A 27,154-nucleotide genomic window follows, 5' to 3' on the forward strand; every position below is an offset into this window, starting at 1 on the left:
ATTAATGGAATTGATCATTTTTGCATCACAATTTTAATTTCACTGAAAACAACTGTTATAATCACGATAATGAGACATTTGTTGGGGTCTGTACCAAACAAACATGTTTTCTGACATCTGGAGGACCAGATTTGACAGTCTGGGCATCTCAGCAACACTTCATTATAATGCTGTTTTGTCACACATTTTCCTTTATCACAAAATCACAGCATCTTTGATTTGGGTGTTGATCAATTGTGCAGCCCTAGCTTAGATTATTTCTTGAATGCAATGCTTTCTTTCTTGTTCTAAATATGAGGAGGTAAGGCGCCTGTCAGAAACACAAATAGTAGCTCCAAATTGTCCAAACATCAATAAAACAAAAGTTTCATCTTGGGTATTTCAGTCCTGGTTTGTGTATCTCAGATCACCGCGCATCTCATACAGTTCTTTTTTGGCTGTTTTTCAAAGGGTTCAGTTTGTGCCCAGCCATGCCCTCTTGGCAAGTACGGCATCAACTGCAGCAAGGACTGTTCCTGTCGTAACGGCGGACTGTGTGACCACATCACAGGGCAGTGCCAGTGCGCAGCTGGCTTCAGCGGACGCAGGTACGCAGCAGCAGACAACCCACACACACCACACACACACACACACACACACTGCTCAGTTATTATGCGCAAAAGCTTTTTGGTGAAGTACTCTGTGCAAAAGTTTTGTACTCCTACTTTGAAAATAGGTCAGACAATGGCATGATTTATTGATTTTAGTATTTAATGCGAGGGGATGGTTTCATGCCGACAGTTACACATTAAAAAGTCACTCATTGACCTATTCTCTTTGTTGACATCCATATGAGGCACAAACCTGGCTGTTCTTTTAAAAGAGGAAGGAAATGTTAGAATAATCTCATGCTCAGGAGAAATAAGCATTTATAAATGCCCATTAGTGCATTTGAAGGTGAATTGGAAGCTTTTAATAGGGGTGTTTCTGTTTAATTAATCTTGTGCTTCATGCTGGCCAGCAAGGTTTCATGTCTTCAGCCTTCATCCTCCTCCACTCCCAGCCTGTCCATTGATCTCACCATGGGCTACATGCTGTTTGGATTCTGCTCATTAATTATAAGTAATGGGCTTATATTAAGGTCTCATTGAAATCCACAGATCTTTTTAGTTCCCCATGCCTGCCAGAGCAGCCCAGAGCAGCCCGGGTTTATTAGTTCAGCTAAAGCAATTGTCTCTTGGATGGAAACACTTCCTCGACAAGACCTTTCCTTTACTTTATTATTTTGCAAAATTGCCCTCATTCATTTTGTCAGAGGCAGGTGAATTAACCTGCCAGGAATAATCTGAGATTGTGTTAGCCCCCACCCTCTGCTGTCTAGTATAATAATACCATTGTCCCCTGATAAAACTAAAGCCGGGGTAATTTAAACATGAAACATAACTCGCCCATTTTATAATGTAATTGAGCTATTTGTAATAGCTTTGTTAGACTCTTGAGATTGATTCCTCACCAGGATTGTGTAGTTCAGTCGGTATATTTAAGTGAAAAAAAAATCCATTTTCTGATCTACTTCAGTGCTTCATGTGGAGAAACTCCGCGGCAACTCTAATTTCTGTGCTTGATGACGATTACTAAGTCTTGTCCAGCCACTGCGGAGATACTCAAGTCCTGACTGCTGACAGCAGGGGGCTGCTTTTAGGGCTTCCCTGTCATGCGCTTGTTCAAATTTCGCCATGTCAGCCTTGGATTTATGAAAATGTTTTCAAATGAAATATTCATCATTTAAATTATGAAATATAAAAAGACCATTAATAATATAAGAATTTCACTGTATTACAGTGGCAGCTGAAGAGTTTTGCTTGATTTAAATAGCCACTATTTTCAAATACATAAACGTTGCGTTGTGTATAATCATTGTTGTCATAAAAGTGTGTTTCATGCTTACAGATACAGTTACTATTATTCATCTAAGTGCTTTCCTTTTAGAGTTAGAACAGTTTAAGAAACAATATATCAACAAGATAACAATATATCCAAGATGGATGTGTTGTATTTTCAGTTTCAGTCATATTAATATGCAAGTAAGATTTGAAGTAACAGCAGCATGAAAGAGTCAATGACACCATAACTAATGTAAAATATAATTATCATTAGTCCTTCAATGTGTACTTGAATAATACAAAATTTATGTACATCATGTACATAAAACAGCAGCGAGTGATTCTCTTCATTGTTGCATAGTCTGTCAGTTATTTCAGTGGTTTACAAACTGGGGTCTGAGAACCAATAGGGGTCCTTGAGCAGGTTGTAGGGGGTCCCCAGGAAAAAGAGCAATAGAATATTTATATATAACTTACATATAGCTGCATTTTTGTAAGTTGGAACAACAAGGGAAGAAATGGGGTTGTCCGTTTTAATTAATTTTAATTTATAATAATCCTCATTTGGTAATTTAACTATAAAAACTTTTTTTCTTCAAAAAAAAAAAACTGTTTTTTTTAATGACTTTGATGGGATGGTTTTAAGACAAAATCCTCACAAAAAAGTTTAGGAACCTCTGAGCTATTTTTTGGTTCATTGTTTGGTGTATTAAATGTCCTAAAATAGTGAACAAAATCACAGATTCAGAGAGTCCAAAGTGATGACCAACATTTTAAAAAGTCACTGAATGAACTTCCCTTGTGTGGGATCAGTAAAGTTTATCTTATATTATCTTAGTTTATCTTATATAATAAATAAAGGTTGGATGAGGCAGAACAAAACAGAAAACAAACCTTGAATTTGAGGTTTTTGCTTGATAATAATATAAACAATCGATCTGTTGAATCATTGCTGCACACATCAGTGCAAATGTTTTCACATGTGTATCACACATACAGAGCTTCTTTGACCTTCTTAACATTTGAATTTCATGGTACCGCTCTAGTTTTTCATAATGTCCTTGACATTTTTAGAACATCAATTTAAAAGACAGTGCAATCTGTCCTCCAGGTGTCAGGATGACTGTCCTGTGGGCAGCTTCGGTCCGCAGTGTAACCAGAGGTGTGAGTGTCAGAATGGAGCCAAGTGTCATCACATCAATGGAGCCTGTCTGTGTGAAACTGGGTTTAAAGGCCCTAATTGCCAGGAGAGATTCTGTCCCCCAGGTCTCTATGGCCTCATCTGTGACAAGTACTGCCCCTGTAATACCACCAACACCGTAAGGTAAGTGAGAGATCAGTCCGCTGCCACACACAGCTTCACTCTGACCAAGCCCCAAAGCCAAGCGCCCTCTAGCTCCATATGAATAAAATCTTCTCCAACCCAATTTCGCTTCATCTCAGCTTTAAGCCAGCACTCATTCTGAAGTCTGGACACCTCCTAGCCATGTCATCCAGTTAGCTTTTAATCGCGACCTTTGCTTCATTCATAATTTCTCAGCAGCATTCATAGTTAATGCAATGTTAATGCTCTGATTCCGGCTGGAGTTGGGCACCGACCATAGAAGTCATTACAGAATGAAGGGGAAAAGGGACACCTCATCTATCTGAAACAAGCACGTAGACACTGAGATGGATGAATTGCTGTTGGCGCAGACTTCACACTTTGACCCTGCTCACGAATGAAGTGTTGATACTCTCAGAAACTGAAACTTTGCCTCACTCTTTTCCTGCCTGGTGTTGTCCCATCTTTCTTTCTCATTACGCTGTAGCTGCCACCCGCTTTCTGGTGAATGCACCTGCTCTGCGGGATGGACAGGACTTTACTGTAATGAGACCTGCCCGCCTGGATTCTATGGAGAAGGATGCATGCTGCCCTGCAGCTGCACCAACGGAGCTGACTGCCATCCTGTCACTGGAGCCTGTATATGTGCCCCTGGGTTCATGGTGAGTACTTCTATTTGATTGAACACATGTTGGTGGCTGCTCTCATGGTTATGTTGCATTACATTATTTTAGATATTTTATATGTTTTACTGATATTTTTTTCATTTCTCTTTGACCTTTACGTGGTCTCATAGGATCTGATTTGGAGAGAGACAGCATGCCAAAATGCTAGCACAATTATGTTACACCAACCAACACAGAGATAATATTCACTGAAGGAAGAAGGGTGAGGAAAGGAGAAAGAAAAGCAAAAGGGGCTGCCCAGACATGCGGCCATACAAGCAGAAAGTAATCTAAACAATATGGAACATCTTTGGATTGATTTTGATTTGATTTTGTTCTTTCTCTACACAAAAATATTATTTCAAGCAGGAGAAGCCTCATCCTGACTGAACGAATACTTTTTATTTGACATGTGCACAAAAGAGTTAGAAATGTGAATAGTCTGAGGCGATAGGACCCCATTGTGGTATATGTTACATTTATATACAGTTACTGGTCAAAATTTTGAACCCACTTTTCAGTCAGTGTTTTTTCTTTATTTTTATAAGAAATGGTTCCGATTATACCAACAATGTGCAAAGCTGTCATCGAAGCAAAATTTGGCTAACATTTCAAAGAGCAATAAACTTTTGCTCAGTTGTAGGTCAGCAGCTGTGTGGGAGAAGAACATGGGCCAAAGATAAAAAGCAAAAAGGCTCTTGCACATTGCCTTCTGCACTTGTAATCGAAGACTTAATAACAACGATGTTATTAAATATTTGATTGCAACTACAGAAGACAGTGTGAGAGAGTCTTTTATATTTTAGATTCTTAAAAAGCAAGAGCATAGTTTGCCTTGTTTTGCTTACTACGTAATTCCATATAAGTCCATATTTCATAGTTTTGATGTCTCTAGCTTTAGTCAAAAATGTAAAAAATAATAAAAATGAGGGGAAAAAAACACTGAATGAAAAGATGTGCCCAAGGTTTTGCCTAGTACAGTATATACTATATTTTAAGGGGTAGATGAAGTTATAATAGAATAGTAGATCCTCCTATGGATTCTAGACACTGGTGATGGTGGCGAAGAGATGAATACAATGCTGAAGATCTGGACATGATGTGGAGTGGATTTCAGATGAGCTTGACTTGGCACTGGATATGATGAACAAAAATGACAGCTGACAGCAGCAGAGAGGAGAAAAGATTCAAAGTTTGACAGCAGCAATATGATTGACTGATGGGGATCGTGGCTAAATGTTAATCTTAACAGAAAAAAGTGAACGTCCGTAATCAGCTGATTAAGTAGGAGGAGTGAGAGAGAGCGAGAAGATTGTGAATGAATGAAGCGTAAAGGTGGTCCTCCCTGATTGAACTTAGGCTGAGCTTCATTAGCAGACAGCAAGAAAGCTGTAATACAAAGATGATTACAGACCAAACCTCCAGCAAAGACTGACTGGACAGATATTGTGACTGAAGAGGAGACTTTTTCATTAAATCTATGGGTTGATAAATTCTTGCAATACTGGGAGAAATGGGTTTTGTTTGTGGCCTCACAAGATGTTACTGTATGACCTGACGTGCATTTCCATCAGTATTCTATCTGTATACATAGAGGTGGGAAGTACAAATACTTAGTTACTTTATTTAAGATGAGCTTTCAACTTTTTACTTTTTATTCTCTACATTTTAACACGAATTTCTGTACTTTTTTCTCCTTACATTTTCAAAACAGGCTTGTTAATTTAGGTTTAATGCGTTTTTATTTTACTCTGAGCACCCCCTTCCTAACATCAAGACTGACGTCAACCTGAATGCATGGGACAGTCATAGAAAAGATGATTCCTTGGTGTATCCATGAGTGCATATTGCACACATAGCAAGGCGATAATAATGTAAAAGATGTAACAAGATGAAAAAAGACAAAAACGAGATGAAACACATGTAACAAGACAAGACAGACAGAGTGGGAGTCTCAACTGTGGAGAAAAGGCGATGTTCAGTTAGCTTTACACAAAAAGTTTTACTTTTATACTTTGAATACATTGCAGAGCCTGTACTTTTTCACTTTACTTGATTGAAGTAGTTGAATCAATACTTCTACTTTTACCAGCCTTTTTTTCCACACAAATACCAGTACATCTACTTCAGTAAAGAATGTGTGTGCTTTTTATCTCCTCTGAGTACAAATCCAAAGGTACAGTAAACAACAGTTTGTTCCAATATGTTTTCTCTGTTTCTTAACAATAAAGTATTAAAAAAAAGGAAAAGCAACAGAACAATAATCATAAAATACATTTAAAACACATTTAAACTCCCTAACACCAGCCCTTGAAATATCTTGACATGGTGTTCAAAATCATTTAACATGTTGCCTCTTTGCTTTCTGTTCTAATTTGATCACCACTGTAATTACGAGATGTCAACTTGTAATTATGCTACATAAATTTTTCATAAAACTTCCATAGGTTAATTGTCATTGTAACCTTGCTTCTTGCAATCTCTGCTGCGAAAATCTGTGGTTTCATTAAATAATAATGACAAAAGGAGCTGGGTGTGAGGGTGTCAGTATTGTATCTATAATAAAACTCACAGCACCTGCTGTTAAACAGTTCATCCTTCTCATGTACATGAGCTTTACTTCTGAAGGTTGTTGCTCTGATTTATATTTCATGTTATTTGTGGCCGTAGTAAAATGTTTACGTCATTTTGATCGTAATGTTTTGGAAGTGCTCCCAGTATTACTTTAGAGGCTTTTTGTACAGGCAGGAAGAAGCAAGGTGAGACATTTTATTATTGCCTTATTATGGATGTGCTCTATTGCACCACAAGAAATTCCTTGCTAAATGATTCATTCTCTGGTGCAGGCCTTTGCAGACATTAATAATCAGTCGTGTATATTTTACAAATATGGTTGATGTCCCTTTTTGTAGTATCGGAGAGGCAAGTAGAAAGCAAGCTTAGATCTTCCCAGACCAATTGGATGAAAATTGAATCTTTGACCCATATACTTTTCCATTTTAGTAGTTTTTGTGCAGCCATATTGTCCCCTTTTACAACTGTCAAATTAGTTGGGTAACTTCAATCAGTTTTCCCATTGTATTTCTTGTCTTGTAATCTGAAGTTACAGAGCAACAGAGACCGAGAGGGTACATTTCTGCCAACATTACATTTCAGTGGAAATTGCCTGTGTCTTACAGCGGGCCACTGTGGTGAATTGAGCTACCGAGCGGGGCCGCAGACTGTGTCTTAATTTGCTCCACCTGTTCTCTTTGGCGGCTGCTGGGAAGGGCTGCCAGATCCATTAAACAGACCTAGAGGGCAGGAGCTGGATAGAAAAGGAGGCAGTCAGATGGGAACAGACACACCTCATATGGAGGATTGGTGTGTTTGTGTGTGTGTGTGTTGAAGAGGGAGAGAAAAGGGGAGGAGGGGTGAGTACTCGTGGTAGTTTTCTGATACTTTTAACAAAGCTGCTGCTTGTGCAAACAACGCACGTGATTTGTTAGTGAGGCAGAGCTGCGATCGTGGCTCTTACCTGTGTAACTTTTTGTCACATGCATGGCTCATGATCATTATCACACTGTGGGGCTTTTAAAATGTGGTTGATGATGGCATAGAGGCTATGATTGCTGGTGAAGTCACTTCCCCAGGGGACAGCTGATAGGACTAAGCCTCCCCGCTGCATCTTTGTTCTGGAGTCCCATCGGGGGGCAAACCAAGCAAAGTGTTGGAGCAGGCTGAGCTCCTGCACGCTTGATTTAGCTCTAGTAATTGGACATGCTCTTTTTGACTGGGACAAAGTGATTACATGTTACCTATTCAGGCATTGTCCCTTGCAATCTGCAGCACGTACTCATGGAAACGCCCCCCCCCCCCCCCCACCTCCACGTCTCCAGATTCTGTTGATACTTCTGTATCTGAAATATATGAATGCATTAGAAATGGATTCCAGGCTGCCTTTGTGGGTGGTGAAAACAAATCATTTTCCTATCTCTTAGGGCTTTCCAGCCTCATCAAAAAGGTTCAGAGGTTCATTTTCTGTCTTGCTGCATGAATTTTAAACCGCAGTCACTCATCCTGCAGTTAGATGAACTGTTAAGGAGTGAGACTGATTGGTAATTAGTGGTGCCATTTGCATCTAGTCTCAATGGGTTCCAGGCTGATCAATGTTGTGTCAGCGAGAGGCTTTCTGGAAAAAAAATGCTCTCCAATTACATTAAGATACTAATAGGTATGAATTTAGTGCCTTGGCCAAGGACGACCTGGCTGCCTCTCAGGTCTGGTTGCTGCCTCCATTGGCTGTGTAGTTATGTAAGGTCCTGCTGCTCTCGTGCGATGGACTGACAGCCCGTGTATTAATAATGATTCTCCGCATACAGACTTCTATCCTTCGCAGCTCAGAAGGAATATGAATCAGTCAGCTAATGAGAGAGCTGCCTTTCCCCTCTTGAGAGCAGACCAACCGCTGGTCTCTGCGCCATGAGGGTGAAACCAAGTGGAAGCCGACGCAGCCATGGATGCAGCAAAATCCATGTGGTCATTTGTGGCTGCATGACGTTTTATCCATGAGTCCAGTCACCAGTAAATTGCCTGTGCTCTGAAGACAGGCTGAACCTCCCTCCTCACCCCTCCGGCCCCCTGGCTGGTCGAACTTCTCTCCGCACTTAACAACTGTAACTGAACTGCTATTGTTAGCAGTCTTGAAGCTGTCATTTCCACTAGAACAAAGGTTATTGCAACCGATTGATAAAAATTTCATTCACAGACAGCCTCTTTTATGTGGTGTACGGGGAGGAGAGATGTTTTAAGATGTGTGTTCTGCCCCTGGCGTCCACTGGCACATCTCCTCCTGCCTCCTGTTTAAACTGAGTTCAAAATGATAATGAGAGCAGTGAGCAGCCAGCAGTCCCCCAGTGCTCTGGTGAGCGAAGCAAGAGCCACTCAGGACTCCTCTGGGCCACTAATTGGAACTCTAAATCATTGTGTCACCTGTCACTCAAGGCAGGGTTTAGAAAGGAGGGTGTGGGAATCCATAGATCTCCAGCTTAGGGAGGGACGAGACTAGCGGAGGTGGGCTGTGCTCAGCTTTTAAAGCAGCGAAATTCTAATGGCAGCAGGCTGCAGAGGACAGGGAAGGAGTACTGCATGTCCTTTACCATATAGTTTCCTCTAATGCAATGGTAGGGAACTTAAAGGGCAAGTTCGGATTATTTGAAGCAGGGTTGTATGAGGTATTTAATAGTCAATAGTCAGTTTGGAGAAGCAGAGAGGGGCAACAATTTGTTAACTTGATTGTGTTGTTTTGTGACTTGTGTCGCAGTGTCAGGTAGTTTGGATTCACTGAAGTTACAAAATAAGAAACAAACTAACAGATGGAGGCAGCAGTAGAACAGCAGTTCCCAGGTTCTTTGAGGTTAAATTATTTATTTCACCCATGAAATCTGGTTTGTTTTGAGAGAGTGATATTTGGCTTATATAACTATGGTTTTCTGTCAGACAAGGCTGTCTGATGGCAAAGGAAAGTGGTGAAATTATTCTAAATTTAGCTTATGCTTAAATTGATATTTTTTTTTAGGTGGCCCTTTTTTAAGTGGCTAAAATACCTTTTGTTGCTGACGCAGTTTACAGCAATTCATTGCTCTCTCTTCTGTGCTGGTACCTCTGGGCTTCTCCAAATTGGGAGCAGGCCAACCGGCATCTACTGTAGGTAATACACTATCTATCGATAAGTACCTCATACAACCCCACTTCAGATAATCCAAACTATCTCTTTAAAGGCTGCACCAGGAAGACTGCCAATCTCCCATTGGTGTGCTCATTAATAGTAGGGAATTAATTGAGAGTCTTTGGCAGTATGTCAGGATGTCTGAGTTCCTGACGTTTCCGTGTCCACCCATTTCATTGTGAAGTTTATTTGACTGGGTTTTGCTTTACCTCCCTTTTCTCCCCTGTTTGTCATCATATTGTCATTCTTAATGCTGCTAACCCCCACTGTTGGCCTGAGGAGAGTGTAGACAGTCATGCACTTCCTCTGATACACATGGTGTCACCAGCTGCTTCTGCAAAGCGCTTCATCTGGAGCTTTACAACAGACTCCTCAAATCCAAAACACTTTTTGCAGGCATCTTAACCAGCCAGTAGGATTCACTAATTAAGGGACAAGGACAAGATCCTCAAACTGTCAGATGTGTCCTTTAGGATGTTGCAGCAAAATGGAGAATTGAACTCTGCTCTTTGATGTAGTGGGCGAGACTTTGAGCACTGCATCACTGCACCCTGGAATTGAATCGCCCTTGGTGGTCCCACCCACTTGTGTCTACAAAATCCCTGCTTCACATTGCTGAGTGGTTTTATACACAGCATGCATCTTCTAACAGGTATTTCACCAAGCAGGAACTATTTCCCTGTCAATTATTCAGTATTGATAAGGTTATAGTCCAAAAAATATGGTGTCTATAAAGAGCCATTTGAAGCCATTGATCACATTCTTCAATAACCAAATCATATTTTAAATGCTACACAAAATGTGTGCCACGATGAGCATGTCCTCCAACAAAACATAACAACAACTCACTGCGTTATCTTTTCACTGCAAGCCAGATCACAGCATCTGCAGATGTTGCATATGACACTGTTTAGCTGCAGCTAACATTAGCTGCCACACAGTGGGGCTAACGCTAGCAGTGCTAGCACCAGCAGCCTGCTCACCCTGCAGGTTAACCTCCACATGCCTGTGCTGAAAGTGGCTGCTCCAGTCGAGTGGTTATATGCCAGTTTACTCTGACACAGCCTTCATACAACCATATTTTCATTTTCTAGATCAAAATACTGCTGCGATGTCATCTGTCCCACTTTCTGCCTGCTTGATTACAACAGCCAGCCTTTAGCACGGAGAGAAGGAGGCTGTTGTCTGCGGGGCAGCTGCATAACCTTAGAGGCAATAGTTAATGGGCATTCTACATTTAAAAATATTAATTATTCGTTTAACTGACTTTATTTCTGGCTCCAACTAGCGCTGGCAGTCATTTAGTCAACTAATCACGCACATCAAAAGTTTATTCATTTAGAACAGAGCTGTTTGTATTAATGAACTAAAGCTACATGGACAGAAGGGTAGATGTGGAAGAAGCTTGGTTGGAGACGAATGGGGAGAAGAGTCTGCATCCAGGCTTGGAGTGCTGCCAGTATCTCCTCTGATGAAAGTGGAGACCCCCCATGAGATTAACCTAAAGGGAGAGAGAGAGAGAGAGAGATGGAGAGATGGGGTGGAGCATGGTTGCAAAAAGGCGCTGGGAGTCGGCGCTGTCAGAATATATAGAGTGCATAATTGGAAACTGGGAGGCGGTAGCTTTGGGGGATCAAGTGTGGTCCTTCCTCTTGAACTTCAGTTACGATCATAAATCCATTCAATTTCTCGGCTGCTTTGCTCCCCACTCTGTATACAGATACAGTATGACTGGTCTAAATAAACAGTTCAGCAGGCTGAGGAGGAGTGCAGTGAACCTTTCCTGTCTTTCTGTCCACGTCTGTTCAGACTATATTATTCCTATTTCAGGTCTGCCACAGTCAGCATTTATTGCCATGCTGATCCTTTGCCTCATGACTTTGCATTATTTCTATCTCAGGGTGAGGACTGTGCTACAGTGTGCCCTCCTGGTCTATACGGACCGAGCTGCATGTCCACCTGCTCCTGCCATAATCATGCATCTTGCTCTCCTGTCGACGGTTCCTGCATCTGCAGGGAAGGTACAGTATAATTGACTCCTGGTGAAGGTTGAGAGCAACTCCTGAGCTTTATGAGATATACTACACTGACTGTATGGTGCACTTTATGATCTGTCAAGTCAGATTCATGGATATACATGGACGAACAACACATACAAACTACTACATATAGTCTGAATTCTCGCGCTTTCTGTGCTTCAAAATGTGAGACAAAAAAACAATTAGGTTGTTATTGTATACATACTGTCACGCAACTGCCAGATGTCCCTCGCCCTTCATTTAATCTCTTTGCTATGCCCAGTTTTCTTTTTAATCAATCAGTCCCTTAAAGTCAGACATCTACTTGAGACTCCTCATCTTAGGTTATGACCATAGCGTGCACATACATTTTGAGCAGTTCAACCAAAGACTGTTTTTTCCTTCTCAGATTTTGTTCATTTCAAGGATTTTTTTAGAGGCTCTAAAGAGGTGAAAGTATCCTGTGTTTCAGAAAAATAGTTAAAGCCATGAACACAGAATCCCTGGTTCACATCCCATCTCTTTATCCCTTGTTTCCTTTCATCTCTCTACTTTGAACTATCTAATAAAGGCATGAAATTCCCCCCAAAATAATTATAATGATTATTACTTATAACAAGAGTAAGAGTCTACAGCCATGTTTGTTGGTGCAGGGAGCGAACATGGACAGTAGAATAAGTAGACGGAGCTTCCAATGCGAAAGTGCCTTAATGGCCAGCAGGGGGTGACTCTGCTATTTGTAAAAAGAAATCAGATTGTATGGAGTCTTATGAGAAAATAACCCTACTTCACACTTGACGTATGACCTCAGGAAGCAGTTTCCTAATGAGTTTATGGTCTTAATCACTGTTTCAAGTCATCTTCAATACCGCGTGATGTTCATTTGTTAAATTGTGGTCCTGTTTAGAGTAAAACAGATGATAAAACAAGGTATGCTTTAGGGCAGGGCTGCCGTGTGATTGGTCATTCTTTGTGAGAATGTCGAGCTCATGGTGGCACTAGAGGAAAATACATTAATGGAATTGGAACTTGCAGATAATATTTTTTGTACTCACCACTATGTATTTAACACTTGTACTGTAGCATGGCAGCAGAGTGTTTCAGCCTAAGGCATTCCTCAGCATTACTGTCTACAGCGTTAGTAACTCTTAGGAAGACCTTGGGCTGAGATACGTTCATTTTTCTGCTGCTGTGCTACAGTGAAAGTGTTAAAAACTTACCAGTGAATGCTAAAATGTTCACTTGCACGTTTTGGGGGGTGGGCGTTCAGCGCCCATCACACCCTAAAGGCATTTAAGTTGAGCGTGCCAGTTCTTTTATTTGAGTCAGGGGTGGACTAACCAACTTACAGCTACAAATAAACAGAATTTTTGCATACAGACAGAACAGAAATATTTGTTTTCTTTCATATCCCTTCCTTTACACTAAATCAATTCCACTGATATAACCCCAGATTTGATACCACTGTATAATTCCATTATTTTGGTTGTCTAGTTGCTTAAAATTATAACTATAATACAATGTGGCAGTATCCACTGTAACTGTTTGCATAAACGTAAACAGGTCCATTTGTGTCTGCTGTCTCTGACACCAGGCTGGCAGGGTGTGGACTGCTCCATCCTCTGTTCCAGTGGTACATGGGGTCTGGGCTGTAATCAGACATGCTTATGTGCCAATGGAGCTGCATGTGACCCTATAGACGGCATCTGCACATGTTCTCCAGGGTGGAGGGGAGAGCACTGCGATGAGTCCTGCCCCGTAAGTCTGTCTTTTAACTGAACCATTCAGAGCAACATATAACGCTTAGTGTCTCATTGTGTCCATTTAGGTATAACAGTGAGTTTTTTTTTTATCATTGTCAGGATGGCACTTATGGGTTGGAGTGTCGTGAGCGCTGTGACTGCAGCCACGCTGATGGCTGTGATCCAGTGAGCGGCTACTGTCGCTGCTACCCCGGCTGGACAGGTCAGTACTGCTTCAATAGTCAGAGCAGCAGGCTGACATTTGGTGCAGAAATAGCCTTAGAGCTCCAAACTGTATTTGTTTATCCTCATCCGCTGAAAATCAAAGACATCAGATGCTAGTCAGACATACTTATTTACCAAACTAGGAAAATATGCTGGGGCATTCACGGTTTGTGTTTTACAGTATGTTTGCAGAATGTCTAAGCAGTATTCTGTTAATTAAATGTTTAATTTGTTTTGCCACGGAGCCGGCGGGGTATGTGAAAGAGAAGTTTTGTGTGTAAATTAAATCTTTTGGCTGACATACTGGATGCTGGTATGCATTTGTGCTTACATTGCGTCTATTATTGGTTATATGTGATGTCTAAAGTGACTCACTGGATAAATATTTGGAGACAGAATCAAATCATTGGCCCAGAATGCTCTCGTGAGTTTTAAGCACAGAGTGATATTTTTTATTTTAGGCTCTGTGAATTATTTTAAGTTCCAGGTTGTTGTTGAAATCCTACTGAGCCAACTGCCACATTTAATCATCGGAGGATTCACTCTTTCATAGCCGTCACAGGCTCTGTGTTTGAACTCTGATCCCCCCTAGACCCAAATCCTCAGTTTCATCTGAACATATGTCTCCTCTTTGTTTCTTGTCATTTCAAACATTTGCTTACAGGGAAAGAGAGGTGGAGGTAGGGAAGTGTGAATGTCACAGGAAGGGTGAGGATCATTATGCTCAAAAATGAAGCGCCGCATCTGAATGTCAAATATGGGGGGCTAGCTGAGGACCTGGTCTCTGAGCCTGGGTGGAGAGGTGCAGTCAGGGAGGGAATAGATTCAGCAGGAAAGGTCAAGCCTGTGAGCTCTCGGCAGCCCACTTCATTCAGCCTCCTGAGCTTAGGGCACTTATTCTGGGAAACAATGTGGGTTTTATTATCTGCAAGAACGGAGGCGGCAAAACGGGTCTCTCATGCTCTGAATCCTGCACAGGTCGGGACCATCTGTCAGCCTTAATTGAGTCACCGGGGTGCAGGGCTGGGGGCAACGTGCAGCCCAGTGGGCCGGACAAACACACATACATACATAGTTGAATCGTAGAGGCTTGACAGCGGGCTCTGAAGGAAGGAGCACCCAGAGAGGGGAACATGTGGGATTCGTCAGGGATGGAATAAAATGGCTATTTACAGAAACACTGGAGCTATTTTCTGCAGTAAACACTGTCATATCAGTGAGCATGCTCACTCCACAGCTGATGTGGCATCCTGCTTCACTGTCACTCGCTGTTTGTTTAATTGTGGCTTCTGCGTAAACTGTCAAGAAGCTTGACTCTACACTCTTAGAAATAAAGATTCCAACTAGAACCATAAAGTGTTCTTCTGTATGTTCCCATAGGAGAACACTTTTTTTTTCTCTGGTGTCAAGAACCCTCTCCAGAGGTTCTATACAGAACTTTTCCACCTTCTAAGGGTGCCAAAAAGAACCTTCCTAGGGGGTTTATATTCCAAGGGTTTTACCTAGAACTCACTCAGGGGGTTCTACTGAGAATTTTTTATTTTCCAAGGGCTTTATTTAGAACCAAGGGGGTTCTATGGAGGACCTTTTTATATTCCAAGGGTTTTACCTAGAACTCATGCAGGGGGTTCTACTGAGAACGTTTTATTTTCCAAGGGCTTTATTTAGAACCAAGGGGGTTCTATGGAGGACCTTGTACATTCCAAGGGTTTTATTTAGAACCAACCAAGGAGGTTTCTACAGAGAATCGTTTTATATTATTGTACAAAAAACACTTGAAAGAGATTTCAAGAATCCTTGAAGAACTGTTTCATCTATGAAGGGTTCTTTCGGTGAAAAGGGTTCTCAATGGAACCCTTAGTCTTACAAAGACAAAGACAAACCTTCTCCTCAAAAAAGGGTTCTTCAGAGGCAAAAGGTACTTGGTAGAACATCAGCTCTTTAGGAAGAACCATGTTGAAACCCGTATTTCTAAGCGTGCAGGAGTGTGTGCGTGGCAGTGGTTGAGTCGTTCCTGACCCACACTGCTGTTGCTGAACTGTCGTAAGCCTGACATCAGCCAACAGAGATGTAAAAGAAGAGCTGCGGCTAGACACTTGATGCAGGGCCGTCATGTTAGTCCATGTTAAATAGGGCTTCACCTTTTATTTCAGAAGAGATTCCATGTCACAGAGCAGGTAATGTGAGTGTGTGTGTTTACACGCACTGTGAAAGAGAGACGTTTGCTTTGCTTTGCTCTCTCTGTACAAATTGGATAGTGGGACCTCTGGCACTTCTCAGCGAAAAGCCTCCTTTGAAGAGACTTCAGTTCTGGCTTCTCTCACTCTTTCTTCTTCTCCCTCACTAGGCATCCAAAGCCCCTCTGTTTGCCACCATTAGACTGAAAAGTGTGATGCTCTGCCTGCATTCATTTTCTGACACTAAAGGCAGTCACAGTTTTTTCTGCCTGGCCTAGCAGAACCTCAAACACACTTGCACAAGCCTTGCCCTGCTTTTGATGTCCATGGCTGGGCTTCTGACTAAATCACTGCTACCATGCCCCCTCCTCATCAGCACTAACATTTCCTCTCCTTTACTCCTCCATTGCAGCCCTGAGGCACCCTGGTTACTGTATAACATTAGTCCCCAGAGTTTAGTCCAGGTTTAATTCAAAGGTACTGCGCTAATGCTGCTTTAATGGCCGTACCATTCTCAGAAATTCTCACTCAAAGGAAATTTCAAATGAGGCTTCGAACTAAGGGCTGGTGTTTGAAAGGTTGCAGAGTTTGTGCGTGTGTGTGTGTGTGTGTGTGTGTGCGAATATGTGACTATAACTGTGGTTATGCACAGTACATGTGATTTTGCCCCTTAGTTTTTTGAAGGCGTGCGTATTGCTGTGAGAAAACGTGCCGCTACGATGGGATGTGCTAATGCATTCATGTGCACACAGCAAGAGTCCCGTATGGATGCAGTGTTTTGCGTTTGTTGGTTGGAGCCGTGCCAAACACACAGTGACACTTCCAGACTGTGCACTTGTAGCCTGAGTGCTTCCCTTCGGCTCTGTACACTACCCCGGCTCTGCTGAAAGAGAATGGGAGACAAGCTCGGCCTCTCCGGAGACCCAACCCTGTTAATCAACACAGTGCACTGGCAGGGAGCCCCAGTCAGATCAAAAATAAAATACATTTGGAAAGGAGAAACAGAGTCTGGAAGGATGGGCTGAACTAAAAAAAACACACTCCAAACTGCAGCTTCTTCATTTAGGACTAAAATCAATCAAGGATCCATGCTGGGTGAATAACCCTCCGTAGATTGACTGTGATCAGGCATTGTGAATGCTGTCCTTTGATGATGTGTTTTTACAGATGGCAGGCTATTTAGAATATTTCAGCATACCAGTCTTTGCCTTGTTAGTGTGCATTCGCTGAATATTTGTCATTGTAATGTGCCCGCAGGAATCCACTGTGATAATGTGTGCCCACAAGGCTTCTGGGGACCCAACTGTTCAGTCAGCTGCTCCTGTCAGAACGGAGGATCTTGCTCTCCAGAGGACGGCACGTGTGTGTGCGCACCTGGATACAGAGGGACCTCCTGCAAGAGAAGTGAGCTTCCTTCCCTTTCTTTCCAAGATACCTCACTCCAGAGCACTGCAAGGGTCCAGTTTTGTAAACCGGCATCTCCCACACCTGCACAGCTGAGTGCCAGAACCGACCCCTTGCCCACAATTATCTTTCAGTCAAATCTGAACCTGACCAGAACTGTACCTGAACCTGCACTCGTGATTAAACAAACAGAGATGCTTACGTGCGTTCTCAATTGGCGCAGCACCTGTCCTCCTCCTTTCCACAGCGACCATGAGTCTACCTTGAAGCTATCAAAATCATTATACTTTTTGTTAATTTAATAATTTATTAATAATAGATGAATTGTTGCAGATAACCCATTTTAGCTACCAGCTAGCCTACACTGTCAAGCCTTTGTCAGATCAGACCGTGACGTCCCATTATTTGGCAGTATGTGGGGGTCAAAGGTTGTGTTGTTGGCTTTCACAGTAAAACCCTGGTAGCTGATTAGATTTGATATTATAAATGAATTGAAATGTCACTGCACAATCATTTTTATTTCCTATTTCTCCAGTGAAAAAAACCCATTGTATTGTAAACTAAAGAAAAGTTTTGCTGACCTATAATCTGTAGTTGAGATATTTTTTCTTTTCTTCTTTAGATAAACTTCCATCCTTGAGTTTTAGAAACTATAGGAAAAGTTTTCACAGTGAACTTATTAGTCATTTTTTTGGGTGCCTGAAAATGAAATGGTTTAATTGAAAATATTAAAACGTTTATTCACTGTCACTTACATGAATTTACTCAGTAATTTTTAAAATACATTTTTGGAGGGGGTTCTAAAGCTCAAAGATTAAAGTTTATCTAAGTAAGAAAAGTTAATTATCTCAGCAAAAAATTAGTATTTGGTAAAACTTGGATTTTTCTCAAGTGTATCCTTTTTACAGTGTATATTTTTGCCCATTTCACAACCTTTTCGGCACTAGTACAGTAGGTTACTCGGCAGGTACTTCCCTTTATTTTAACCTTTAAGAAATAACAGCACGAGACTGAGAGTGTCACAGTAACAAACTCCATCACTGTGGTGACCTTGGTTTGATCTCTGAAGAATTGTTGAAGGGTGAGACAGCTGGGGAGGAGCACTTGTTGTCGGTCATAACTGCTTGAGTGTAAACCCTTCATCACTGCTATCACTTAATCACAGCATCTGTACCCCTACAGCACACACGCGCACATAGAGACACATACACACACTCCTCACTCCCCCTACCCTGTCCTCAACAACCACCTCTCAGTGGGAGACTCACAGTCCTCGCCCAAGGCTCATCAGAGGGCGTGCTCGCTGGGAGTGCGAGCTCTGGTTTCTGAATGGGGTCTGTCTGCGGCAGTTCTCAAGTGATGAGCTCACTGATTGGGAGTGAAATTCACAGTCACAAACCTGTAAACATCAATTTGAGTGAGTGAGTTGAGAGATTAAACAAGCTCGCTGCGCGTATGCTTGTGTGTATGTGCCTGTGTGTGTGTGTGGGTGAGGAAGCGATTACTCCTCCAAATTCAATGTTTACACAGATAATGTTCTCGTCAGGTGGAAACCTCATAAGTGCAGTTGCTGTTTTTTCCCTGTTGAAACTTTAATTGGAGGATTATATGCTTCTCCAGAGGCTGATAAAGGTGTATCACACCTGATGTTTTAAATCAAACCAAAACCCATGAGGTATATTTAACATTGCATGGTTGTCAAACAGCAACCAGGGCTGTTTTTGTCAGTTCCTAAAAGGTTTCTTATTTCGGAAACACCTGTATCTCTCCTGAGAATAGTGATACTGCAGCAGGAATCTTCTCAAATCACCGGTAACGAAAGTAGGAACATGGGTTTTTCAGAGAGACAGTTTTATAGAAACGCAGATACCACGTCTACAATTTGACATGCGTCTATACTCATCCGCCATGTTGGGAAGGTCAAGAAGGTGACATTGTTAGTGCGATTACAACTGTCCAGCCTGCAGAAGTGGAGTTACCATTAGTGTCTCGGGGTGCACGGCTGAAGATGTTCATTAGATTTGAGATCTTCACTGGAGTCTGAGGAACAAAAATAGTCTTGTTTATTTTATTAATGAATTGATTTAATTATGAATACAAGCAACCCTGCAAGTCTATGACATTGAAATAGATAGAGACATCTACATTTTTGGAGAAATTAACAAAAGCTGAAATTCTAAATAATTTACACTTGATGTTGCCTGTTCATAGATCTGACCCTGCATGTCTCAGTGGAAGTTGCGCCTATTCAGAAGGTTAATGTTTTGGCATAGCGCTGATTAGATCTCTCCCATTTACTGAACTTAATTCTAACAAGTAACCACCATCATGTTCGACTTCTGATGTTCATAACAAACCAAATTTACAGTACGGTTGACTGTGCAGACACAACACAGAGACATACAGCAGTCAATGAGGTATCTACCTTTCTATGTCTATGGCACAGTTCCATGCAAGAACTACTTTCTTTCTACTAATGACAGAAAATACTTGACATGAAACTGCTGACAAAAAGGTCTATGGATTAACACGAATAATCTGGTCATGATTTCTGGAAAGAGACATTGCTGTTGAGATTTTCAAATATATGTTATTGGCGCTGTTATTGAGCACCACAAGCCGAATGCCATCTAGTTCCATTACATTTGAATGAAAGCAGATATCTCTGCAGCAGATGTGTCTATCTCCAGAACTTAGCAGCTCACACCAAAACAATGTGGATGGATAAATAGCACTACAACAGAGGGAAAATCTGTATTTTTGATTTTGGTGTGACCTCTCCCTTTAAGGCTCTCATTGTATTGAAATGAAATTATGTTTGATATAAAATGCAGTCTGTGCACAGTTAATGGTCTTTGTATAAAATGTTAGTATAATTACCTTTACACCACCTTCTGAATATCTCTTAATGGTCCACATTCTTTCTATAAAATCCACATTATTAACGCACAGTTGTGTGTTTCCTGACATTTATAGTTCATTAAGCTGCTCTCAAGACCTTATATAAAACTGACTTTCACAAATCTCTTAACTATTTTACTATTCTATCTCTGGCAGCAGATGAAATGGGAGTGATTACAATAAAGACTGACTTTTTTGCTTTTCTTCCTCCCTCAGCTGTCTCTCCCCGTCTTTTCTACTTTAATTCTTCTGGCCTTGATTTTTTCTGTACTCCCTTGATCACTCTTGTCTTGTTTCATTATTCTATACCTCTTGTTCCGTCCAACATTGTTGACTGGTTCCCTCTCCTCCCCTCTGCCACGCTCTGCCGGCTGCAGTCTGCTCTCCGGGGTTCTACGGGCACCGCTGCAGCCAGTCGTGTCCGCAATGTGTGCACAGCACCGGGCCGTGCCATCATGTCACGGGCCACTGTGAGTGCCTGTCTGGCTTCTCCGGCTCCCTGTGCAACCAAGGCAAGTAGCCCTCTGTGTCCCTTTGCCCTTTTCCCCACTGTTTCACTTACTGTCAAGTTCATTCACTGTGAAGTTTTAGTCATTGCTACTGGAAAGTAGTAAGTACAGTTGATATCTGAAAATGTCCTGGCATTTTGTCTTGACGGGAAATACAAAAATCTGTATTTAAATGGTTGGGTAATAACACTGAGTTAAAAAAAAAAAAAAAAGGTAAAACAATAATGTTTAGGGTAGAAATTATTTAATTATAAAGGGGAAATCTGTATTATGTTTTCTGTAATAAATCATAAAATGACCATGATGTGTCATCAGAAAGAAAACAAAGTTTAAATACTCTCACAAAAATGCTGCAGCCATAGTGTCTTCCTTTGAAATTTTCATTCTGGGCCAGAATGTGTGCTCGTTTTAGATTAATTAGAGTTCAGATTGCTGCAGAATGTTCACCAAAGGAGTTAGTGTATATTTATGAGTCATAAGAAATCATTAACAATCTTTTAGAAGGATTAGATGTTTATAATGGTTAAATTGAGTAATATGTTAATGGAATCTGGCAGACGGTAAGACAAGCAGTCAAACTCCTGAGTGTGTATTTTTGGATCGGTCAGCTTTTGTTTTCAAGATAACAGGCTTTATATTGATGAACAGCTGACAGTTATAAACAGCTGATCAACTTAGTAGCGTAGGACTTGTTGTTGCTTTTTATTGTCAAATTAAAATGTGGCACTCCTCATGTGTTCCTGCAGTGTTCCTGCAGCCAGCCTGAGCTTTGTTGTGTATGAGGAGGAGAAAGGGGTGAATGGGGGGAATCTTGTCTCAACCATAGATTTCAACCTATTTATGCTTTTTATGGCTCCAACTTGCTATTGTTACATATTGCTCCTTTAAAGTAATTTTAAAATAACTCATAATATCTTAGGGTTCATTTATATGTCAAATAAACTCCCCCTGTCAGAGGAAACCTGTATGTTTCCCTGCCTGTCTGTCCTTGCTGTGCTCAGTGACTCTAATAAGATCAACGGCTGACCTGCTGCCTCTCCCACTGGCATCTCAGCCCTGAAACTTTGAATAATGGCTATTATCGGTGCACCCCAGACAAAAAAGAAGAAAAAAAAAAAATCAACCTTCAGCAGCATCCTGAATACTGCTGAGACCCAGTTTTTTTAGACAAAGAAGACATCAAGTAAATGCTGCCATCCCTCTGCCTTATTTGGCTGCATGCAAATGGCTTTTTCTCAAATAGACAAAGAAACAACACGTGTGCATGTCTGTTTGTCTTGTTAAATTTAATTTGAAGGCAGCCAGGCTTCAAACTTTTTCTTTGCCTCAGAGATGCAGTTTGAATCACATAGGAGGATCTTGTGAGGAAAAAGTTTGCAGCTTATGTCTCAGTTCCATACAGTTACTTGTTTTAGCCTCAGATGTGTTTGATTAGGATGTGACACTGTTAGAAATCAGGAGTCATTTTGACACAAGTGTGTCTTTTTAACTTCAAGATACGTTGACAGTTAAGTGTTAGAATATCCATTAATACCATATAATGTGTTAACAATATCATAAATGTGATACTTGTGAAAAGAAACATTCTGCACACTGGTAAAATGTAACAAGGTACATTTACATTTCAAGTATAGTACATCTCAGTAGGAAATGCTGTGCTGTATACTCCATTAAAATTTGACAGCTTTAGTCACTAGTTACCTCTACAAATTAGGATTTTTGCACACAAAAAATATGAAAATGTACAAATACAGCTGATGTGATTCATTGATGTATCAATTAGTTGTTTGAGAAAAAATTAATTGGCAACTTTTTGGATCATTTCACTCATTTTTAATATGAACTCATTTCATGGTTCCAGCTTCACAAATGCCAAGATTTGTTGCTTTTTAATTATTTTGATGATTTTGATGTGTTTTTTGTAATAATTTTGAGGTCTGGACTGTTGGTTGGACAGCATTGTGAAGGTATCACATTGAACTCTGGGTGATTGTGACGCTTTTCTCACTATTTTCAGAGTTTATATAAGCAGTAGATTGATCCATAGTGAAAATAATAATTAGTTGCGGTTCTATACAAAACAGTTTTACTCCACTTGAATCAACAGTACAGACGTAAAATACATTTACTTTAATGCATCAGTAATAATAATCTTATATACTTACATATTTTTACTTTTTTTGTATCTTGAGTCTTTTTACAGTGCAGTATTCAAATTTTTACCTTACTAAAGAATCTAACAAACGTCTTCCACCACTGCAAATAAGTGTTTTATGATGATGTCGCTAGTAGTCTTGTTGTATTTCATGCTTATTAAAATCATGAACATTTAAAAAGCCAGACTGTGGCTGGGGAAGGAAGTTTATTTTTGGCATCACTGAGCCAAAGTTCCACAATAACCTTTAGGCACCATGTGATTCAGGTCATCTGCTCCTCCATAAGACTGTTGATTGTTTCATTCTCAAAACATCAGTGTTTCACAACCTGAGAATGAGACTCAACAATCAATTTTCTTTTTCCAGAATCGCTTTCTGAGAGTATCATGGTAGTTTTCTGTCCTCTCACTCTCCATCTATTCAAATTTCCAGTATTGACTTGTGTTTGACGGTTAATGGGACTACATATATTTGTCAGTGGTCAGTGGTTCCTCATTGGCTATAAAGACCAGCAGAAATCTGCTCTCCATCACTGTGTTGAGCAAAGACACTTACATAATGTAGATTTTACTGCTAATAATTTACCTTTTTTATATGAATTACAGAAAGGCAATGGTGGATTTTTGAATTCCCTTTCATGGCTTTGAGCAATGTCTTACAAATCAAAGTTTAATAGCTTTGCTGAAAGAAGAGGAACAAGAAAAAACGAGAGCTCTCCCTAATTTGCCGGATTGTAATTACTGGTGAGCGGGCGTTAGGCCGCGAGGGACGAAGGTGTCCAACAACATACACATCCTCCCCTTGTTGAGCCCAGCTGGCGTCCTCATGTGTCCTCTGTCCAGCACACAAAGTCCCAGCCTAATGAAGCTCTCCTGGTGTGTTGAGGCTTCAATCCCCATAAGCAGCAGTATGGGGGAGCCAACCTCATGGCCTAATGACAACCTGCTTGAAGGAGCTTGAAAGAGCTCTCAAGAAGAGGGGAAAGCCAGTTGAAATGTAATCATTAAAATCACCCCACATGAAAATGAGTCAGACCCATCTCTTTCACAGCCAGCCACCTTATCTGATATTTCGAACGCTGGGCTATTCTCTTTATATGAGACCTTTGATGTATCTGCTGGTGCTGCGGCTCCCTGATCCTGATGCTTAGATACACCTTGGTTCAATTTGTCTCGCGGCGCAACAAGAAAACACAATGGAGGTTTCATTGGAAATGACATCTTTTATTGAAGAGTGCCAGAGAGCATTGAAATATTAATTTCATAAAAAATGTATACAGTGGTCTGTGTACATGGTCTATTTTAATTCTGTGGCACATCACTCATTCCACTCTTGTGAGTAGAAATGGGGCAGTTGTGCCACTGGAGGCAGTGATTGACTCCTCCTTTTGTTTAAACAGATCACTTCACTTCATGTCCACTCAAATAGAACAATATCATCCATTAGAGGAATCTGTTTACACAACCTTTCACACAATGAGTTTGTTTGTATAAATGTACTCACAATAATGTGTCCAAGTTTGGTGTCATAATGTTAATGGATTTTACTAGTCTTTGCATGTTAGTGATAATATGCAGATCGGGTTGTTTTGTGAAATGATGTTTTTGTCTTTTTTTGATTTGCAGTGTGTCCGAGCGGCAGGTACGGGAGGGCCTGCGCTGAGATCTGTCTTTGTACCAACAACGGCACCTGCAACCCCATCGACGGCTCGTGCCAATGCTTCCCTGGGTGGATAGGAGATGATTGCTCTCAGGGTATGCTTTATCTCCTCCACACTGTGTGTAATTCGCTTATTTTCTCTGATTTCTCCCCCCCTCTCATTGTCTGTCTACACTCTCACATTTACCTTCATACACATTAATCATTTTCATGACCCTACACATTCCAAGAACTACCCTCAACCCAAGCTTATGTAGAACAGATAGCTTGCTTAAATGATTGTTGTAATAAATTATGCTCTTTGATTTACAGCACTGTAGACCAAAGATCATTAGCAGAGCTTTGAGCCATCATGCCATGGGAAATTGATGTGTGGTTTTTTATTGCAATAACTACTTAAAGTAAAAATAACTTATGATCAGATGGACGTTACAGTACCAGTGTTTTACTCTGGGTGATTCAATCTGACACATATGTCTGCTCGTATATTACAAATTATGGGCCTGTGGAGGGTAAAGATCACCTTGGATTTTCTGCAAGGATACTGTGAAATATTTCTGTGTGTGCAGAATATTTAGGCATTTCCTCAAACATTCGTGGTATATGCTTCATGTATGCATGCACAGGACATAGAGTATGTGTGGGAAGATGTGTGACCATGAGCTTGACTGTGTCTCTGGCGTCTGCAGCCTGTCCCTCTGGGCACTGGGGCCCTGATTGTCTCAACTCGTGTAACTGTCACAACGGAGCCCAGTGCAGTGCCTACGATGGGGAGTGCAGGTGCAGCCCCGGCTGGACCGGACTCTACTGCACACAGCGTGAGTCTCTCTCACCCAGTTAGTAGACACACAGTGTCATCTACTGGCAGTCCAGCAGAACTGCGACAGATGACAGAGATGAATGAGACACATTTTCACAGAGACAACTGGATGATAATAGTTGTTCATTTACAGTTTTTTAGAGGAAGCAACATCAAAATAACACTAATGGTCACTTCATTAATTTCCTAATTTCACATTCCAGTCATTCACTCAGGGACAGTGCAGATCATCATCAGTCCACTAATTTGAATACCATTATCTCTCACCCCAGGGTTTTATTCAGTCTCTTTTTGTGGTGTCATGCTCCTGCTCTTTTGCATGAAAATGGCATCTGTTTTAACTTTTTTTCCCCTTTTTTCTCACATAGATTCTTACTAGTTACTTTATTCTTTGTTTCCACCGTAACCAGATTTTCTGCTGAAGCAGGAAGTGTTTCATTTCCATTCATTCACATTGTCCCTTATTGAGTATGCTGCAGAGACATTGAATGGTATTGATTTTCCTGTTCCCCTGCGATATGACCTTGACTCTTTACGTTGTCTTTGCCTCTCTTTGTTTTCTCCACCCCACCTCCCGCCCCAACATTTTATACATCTCTGTCCCAGGCTGTCCTTCAGGGTTCTACGGCAGGGACTGCTCCGAAGTCTGTCGCTGCCAAAACGGCGCAGACTGTGACCACATCAACGGCCAGTGTGCCTGCCGAACGGGCTTCATCGGGACGAGCTGTGAGCAGAGTTGAGTAGGCCCAGCACATTTTAGCTCTGAGCAAAATTACCCTGTGGATGACTGTGTGTAGATGTGCGTGCGTGTGTGTGTGTGTTCTATAAACACTTTGGCTCCCACTCTCTAAGTGCTTTAATTTTGATGGATGTAGTAATGCACCTCTCTCCCATGCAGAGTGTCCTGCTGGTACATTTGGATATGGTTGCCAGCAGCTTTGTGAGTGCCTGAACAATGCTACCTGTGACTATGTGACTGGAACATGTTACTGCAGCCCGGGATATAAAGGCATCCGTTGTGATCAAGGTGAGAGGTGATCGGGATGATCGAGGCTCTCTACTGTATTGTCGCTCAATCACAGATGTTAACACAGTGTTTAAAACAACAACACACTTCCTGTGTTTTTCTGTAGCAGCTCTGATGATGGAGGAGCTCAACCCATATACCAAGATTAGCCCTGCGCGAGGTTCGGAGCGGCAGTCTGCAGGGGCTGTCATGGGCATCATCTTTCTCCTCCTCATCATCATGGCCATGCTCAGTCTGTTTGTGTGGTACAGGCAGAGGCAGAGGGACAAAGGACATGAGATTCAGCCCAGTGTGTCCTACTCACAGGCGATGCACATCACCAACACTGACTATTCCCTGTCTGGTAAGATATTTCAGGGAGGACTCAAAATATTTGCTTACTGTGGATGCTACATACAATGATAGACAAATGTAGAGTGCCAGTTATTACTGCTTATTACTGCTTTACTTTGCTGTCAGACAGACTTTTCTGACAGGAAACCACCATCATATAAGTCAAATAATGCTCTCTCCAAAACAACCAAAGCATTTATTTTACTTTGCAGGACACAGCAGTTACTGATCTGCTGCTGCCTCGATCTGTTTGCTTATTGGTGTTATTGTGTTAGTTTGGCATTTTAAATGGATAGTTTTAATTCACCAAAGTCACACAAAAATAAACAAACTAACAGATTGAGGCTTTGGTAGACCAGCAACTCCCGCGTGTGCAAGGTAGAATTACTGATTTTGCCAATGGGGTTTGGTTGGTTTAGAGACCATGAATAATTACCTCATATAACCCCACATTAAATAATCAGAACTGCCCCTTTAATTAGCAACTATCTTAATGATCAATTAGTTGTTTCAGTCAGTTCTCAGGGAAAAACACTGACCATTTCCAGCTTCCAAGCTTCTCAAATTGTAGGATTTTTCTCTTTTCTTTGTCTTATATGAAAGTATACTCAATATTTTTTGACTG

General features: G+C 41.2%; 1 protein-coding gene across 1 annotated transcript in view; it reads left to right on the forward strand.

Annotated features, from left to right (window-relative positions):
• The window catches only part of megf11 (multiple EGF-like-domains 11), a 100,239-nt gene that overhangs the window by 66,206 nt on the left and 6,879 nt on the right, over window positions 1-27,154 (forward strand). The window contains exons 9-21 of the mRNA XM_084734246.1: window positions 451-587; window positions 2,974-3,186; window positions 3,674-3,848; window positions 11,459-11,579; window positions 13,171-13,334; window positions 13,439-13,541; window positions 16,978-17,124; window positions 20,403-20,537; window positions 24,316-24,444; window positions 25,039-25,167; window positions 25,776-25,904; window positions 26,068-26,196; window positions 26,303-26,539. Coding sequence (XP_084590372.1) covers window positions 451-587; window positions 2,974-3,186; window positions 3,674-3,848; window positions 11,459-11,579; window positions 13,171-13,334; window positions 13,439-13,541; window positions 16,978-17,124; window positions 20,403-20,537; window positions 24,316-24,444; window positions 25,039-25,167; window positions 25,776-25,904; window positions 26,068-26,196; window positions 26,303-26,539 — 1,948 coding nt within the window. The remainder of the gene's footprint in view (window positions 1-450; window positions 588-2,973; window positions 3,187-3,673; window positions 3,849-11,458; window positions 11,580-13,170; window positions 13,335-13,438; window positions 13,542-16,977; window positions 17,125-20,402; window positions 20,538-24,315; window positions 24,445-25,038; window positions 25,168-25,775; window positions 25,905-26,067; window positions 26,197-26,302; window positions 26,540-27,154) is intronic.

This window comes from Lutjanus erythropterus, chromosome 13 (genome assembly GCF_056507025.1).
Source record: "Lutjanus erythropterus isolate fLutEry1 chromosome 13, fLutEry1.hap2, whole genome shotgun sequence".
Classification (NCBI taxonomy): domain Eukaryota; kingdom Metazoa; phylum Chordata; class Actinopteri; order Lutjaniformes; family Lutjanidae; genus Lutjanus; species Lutjanus erythropterus.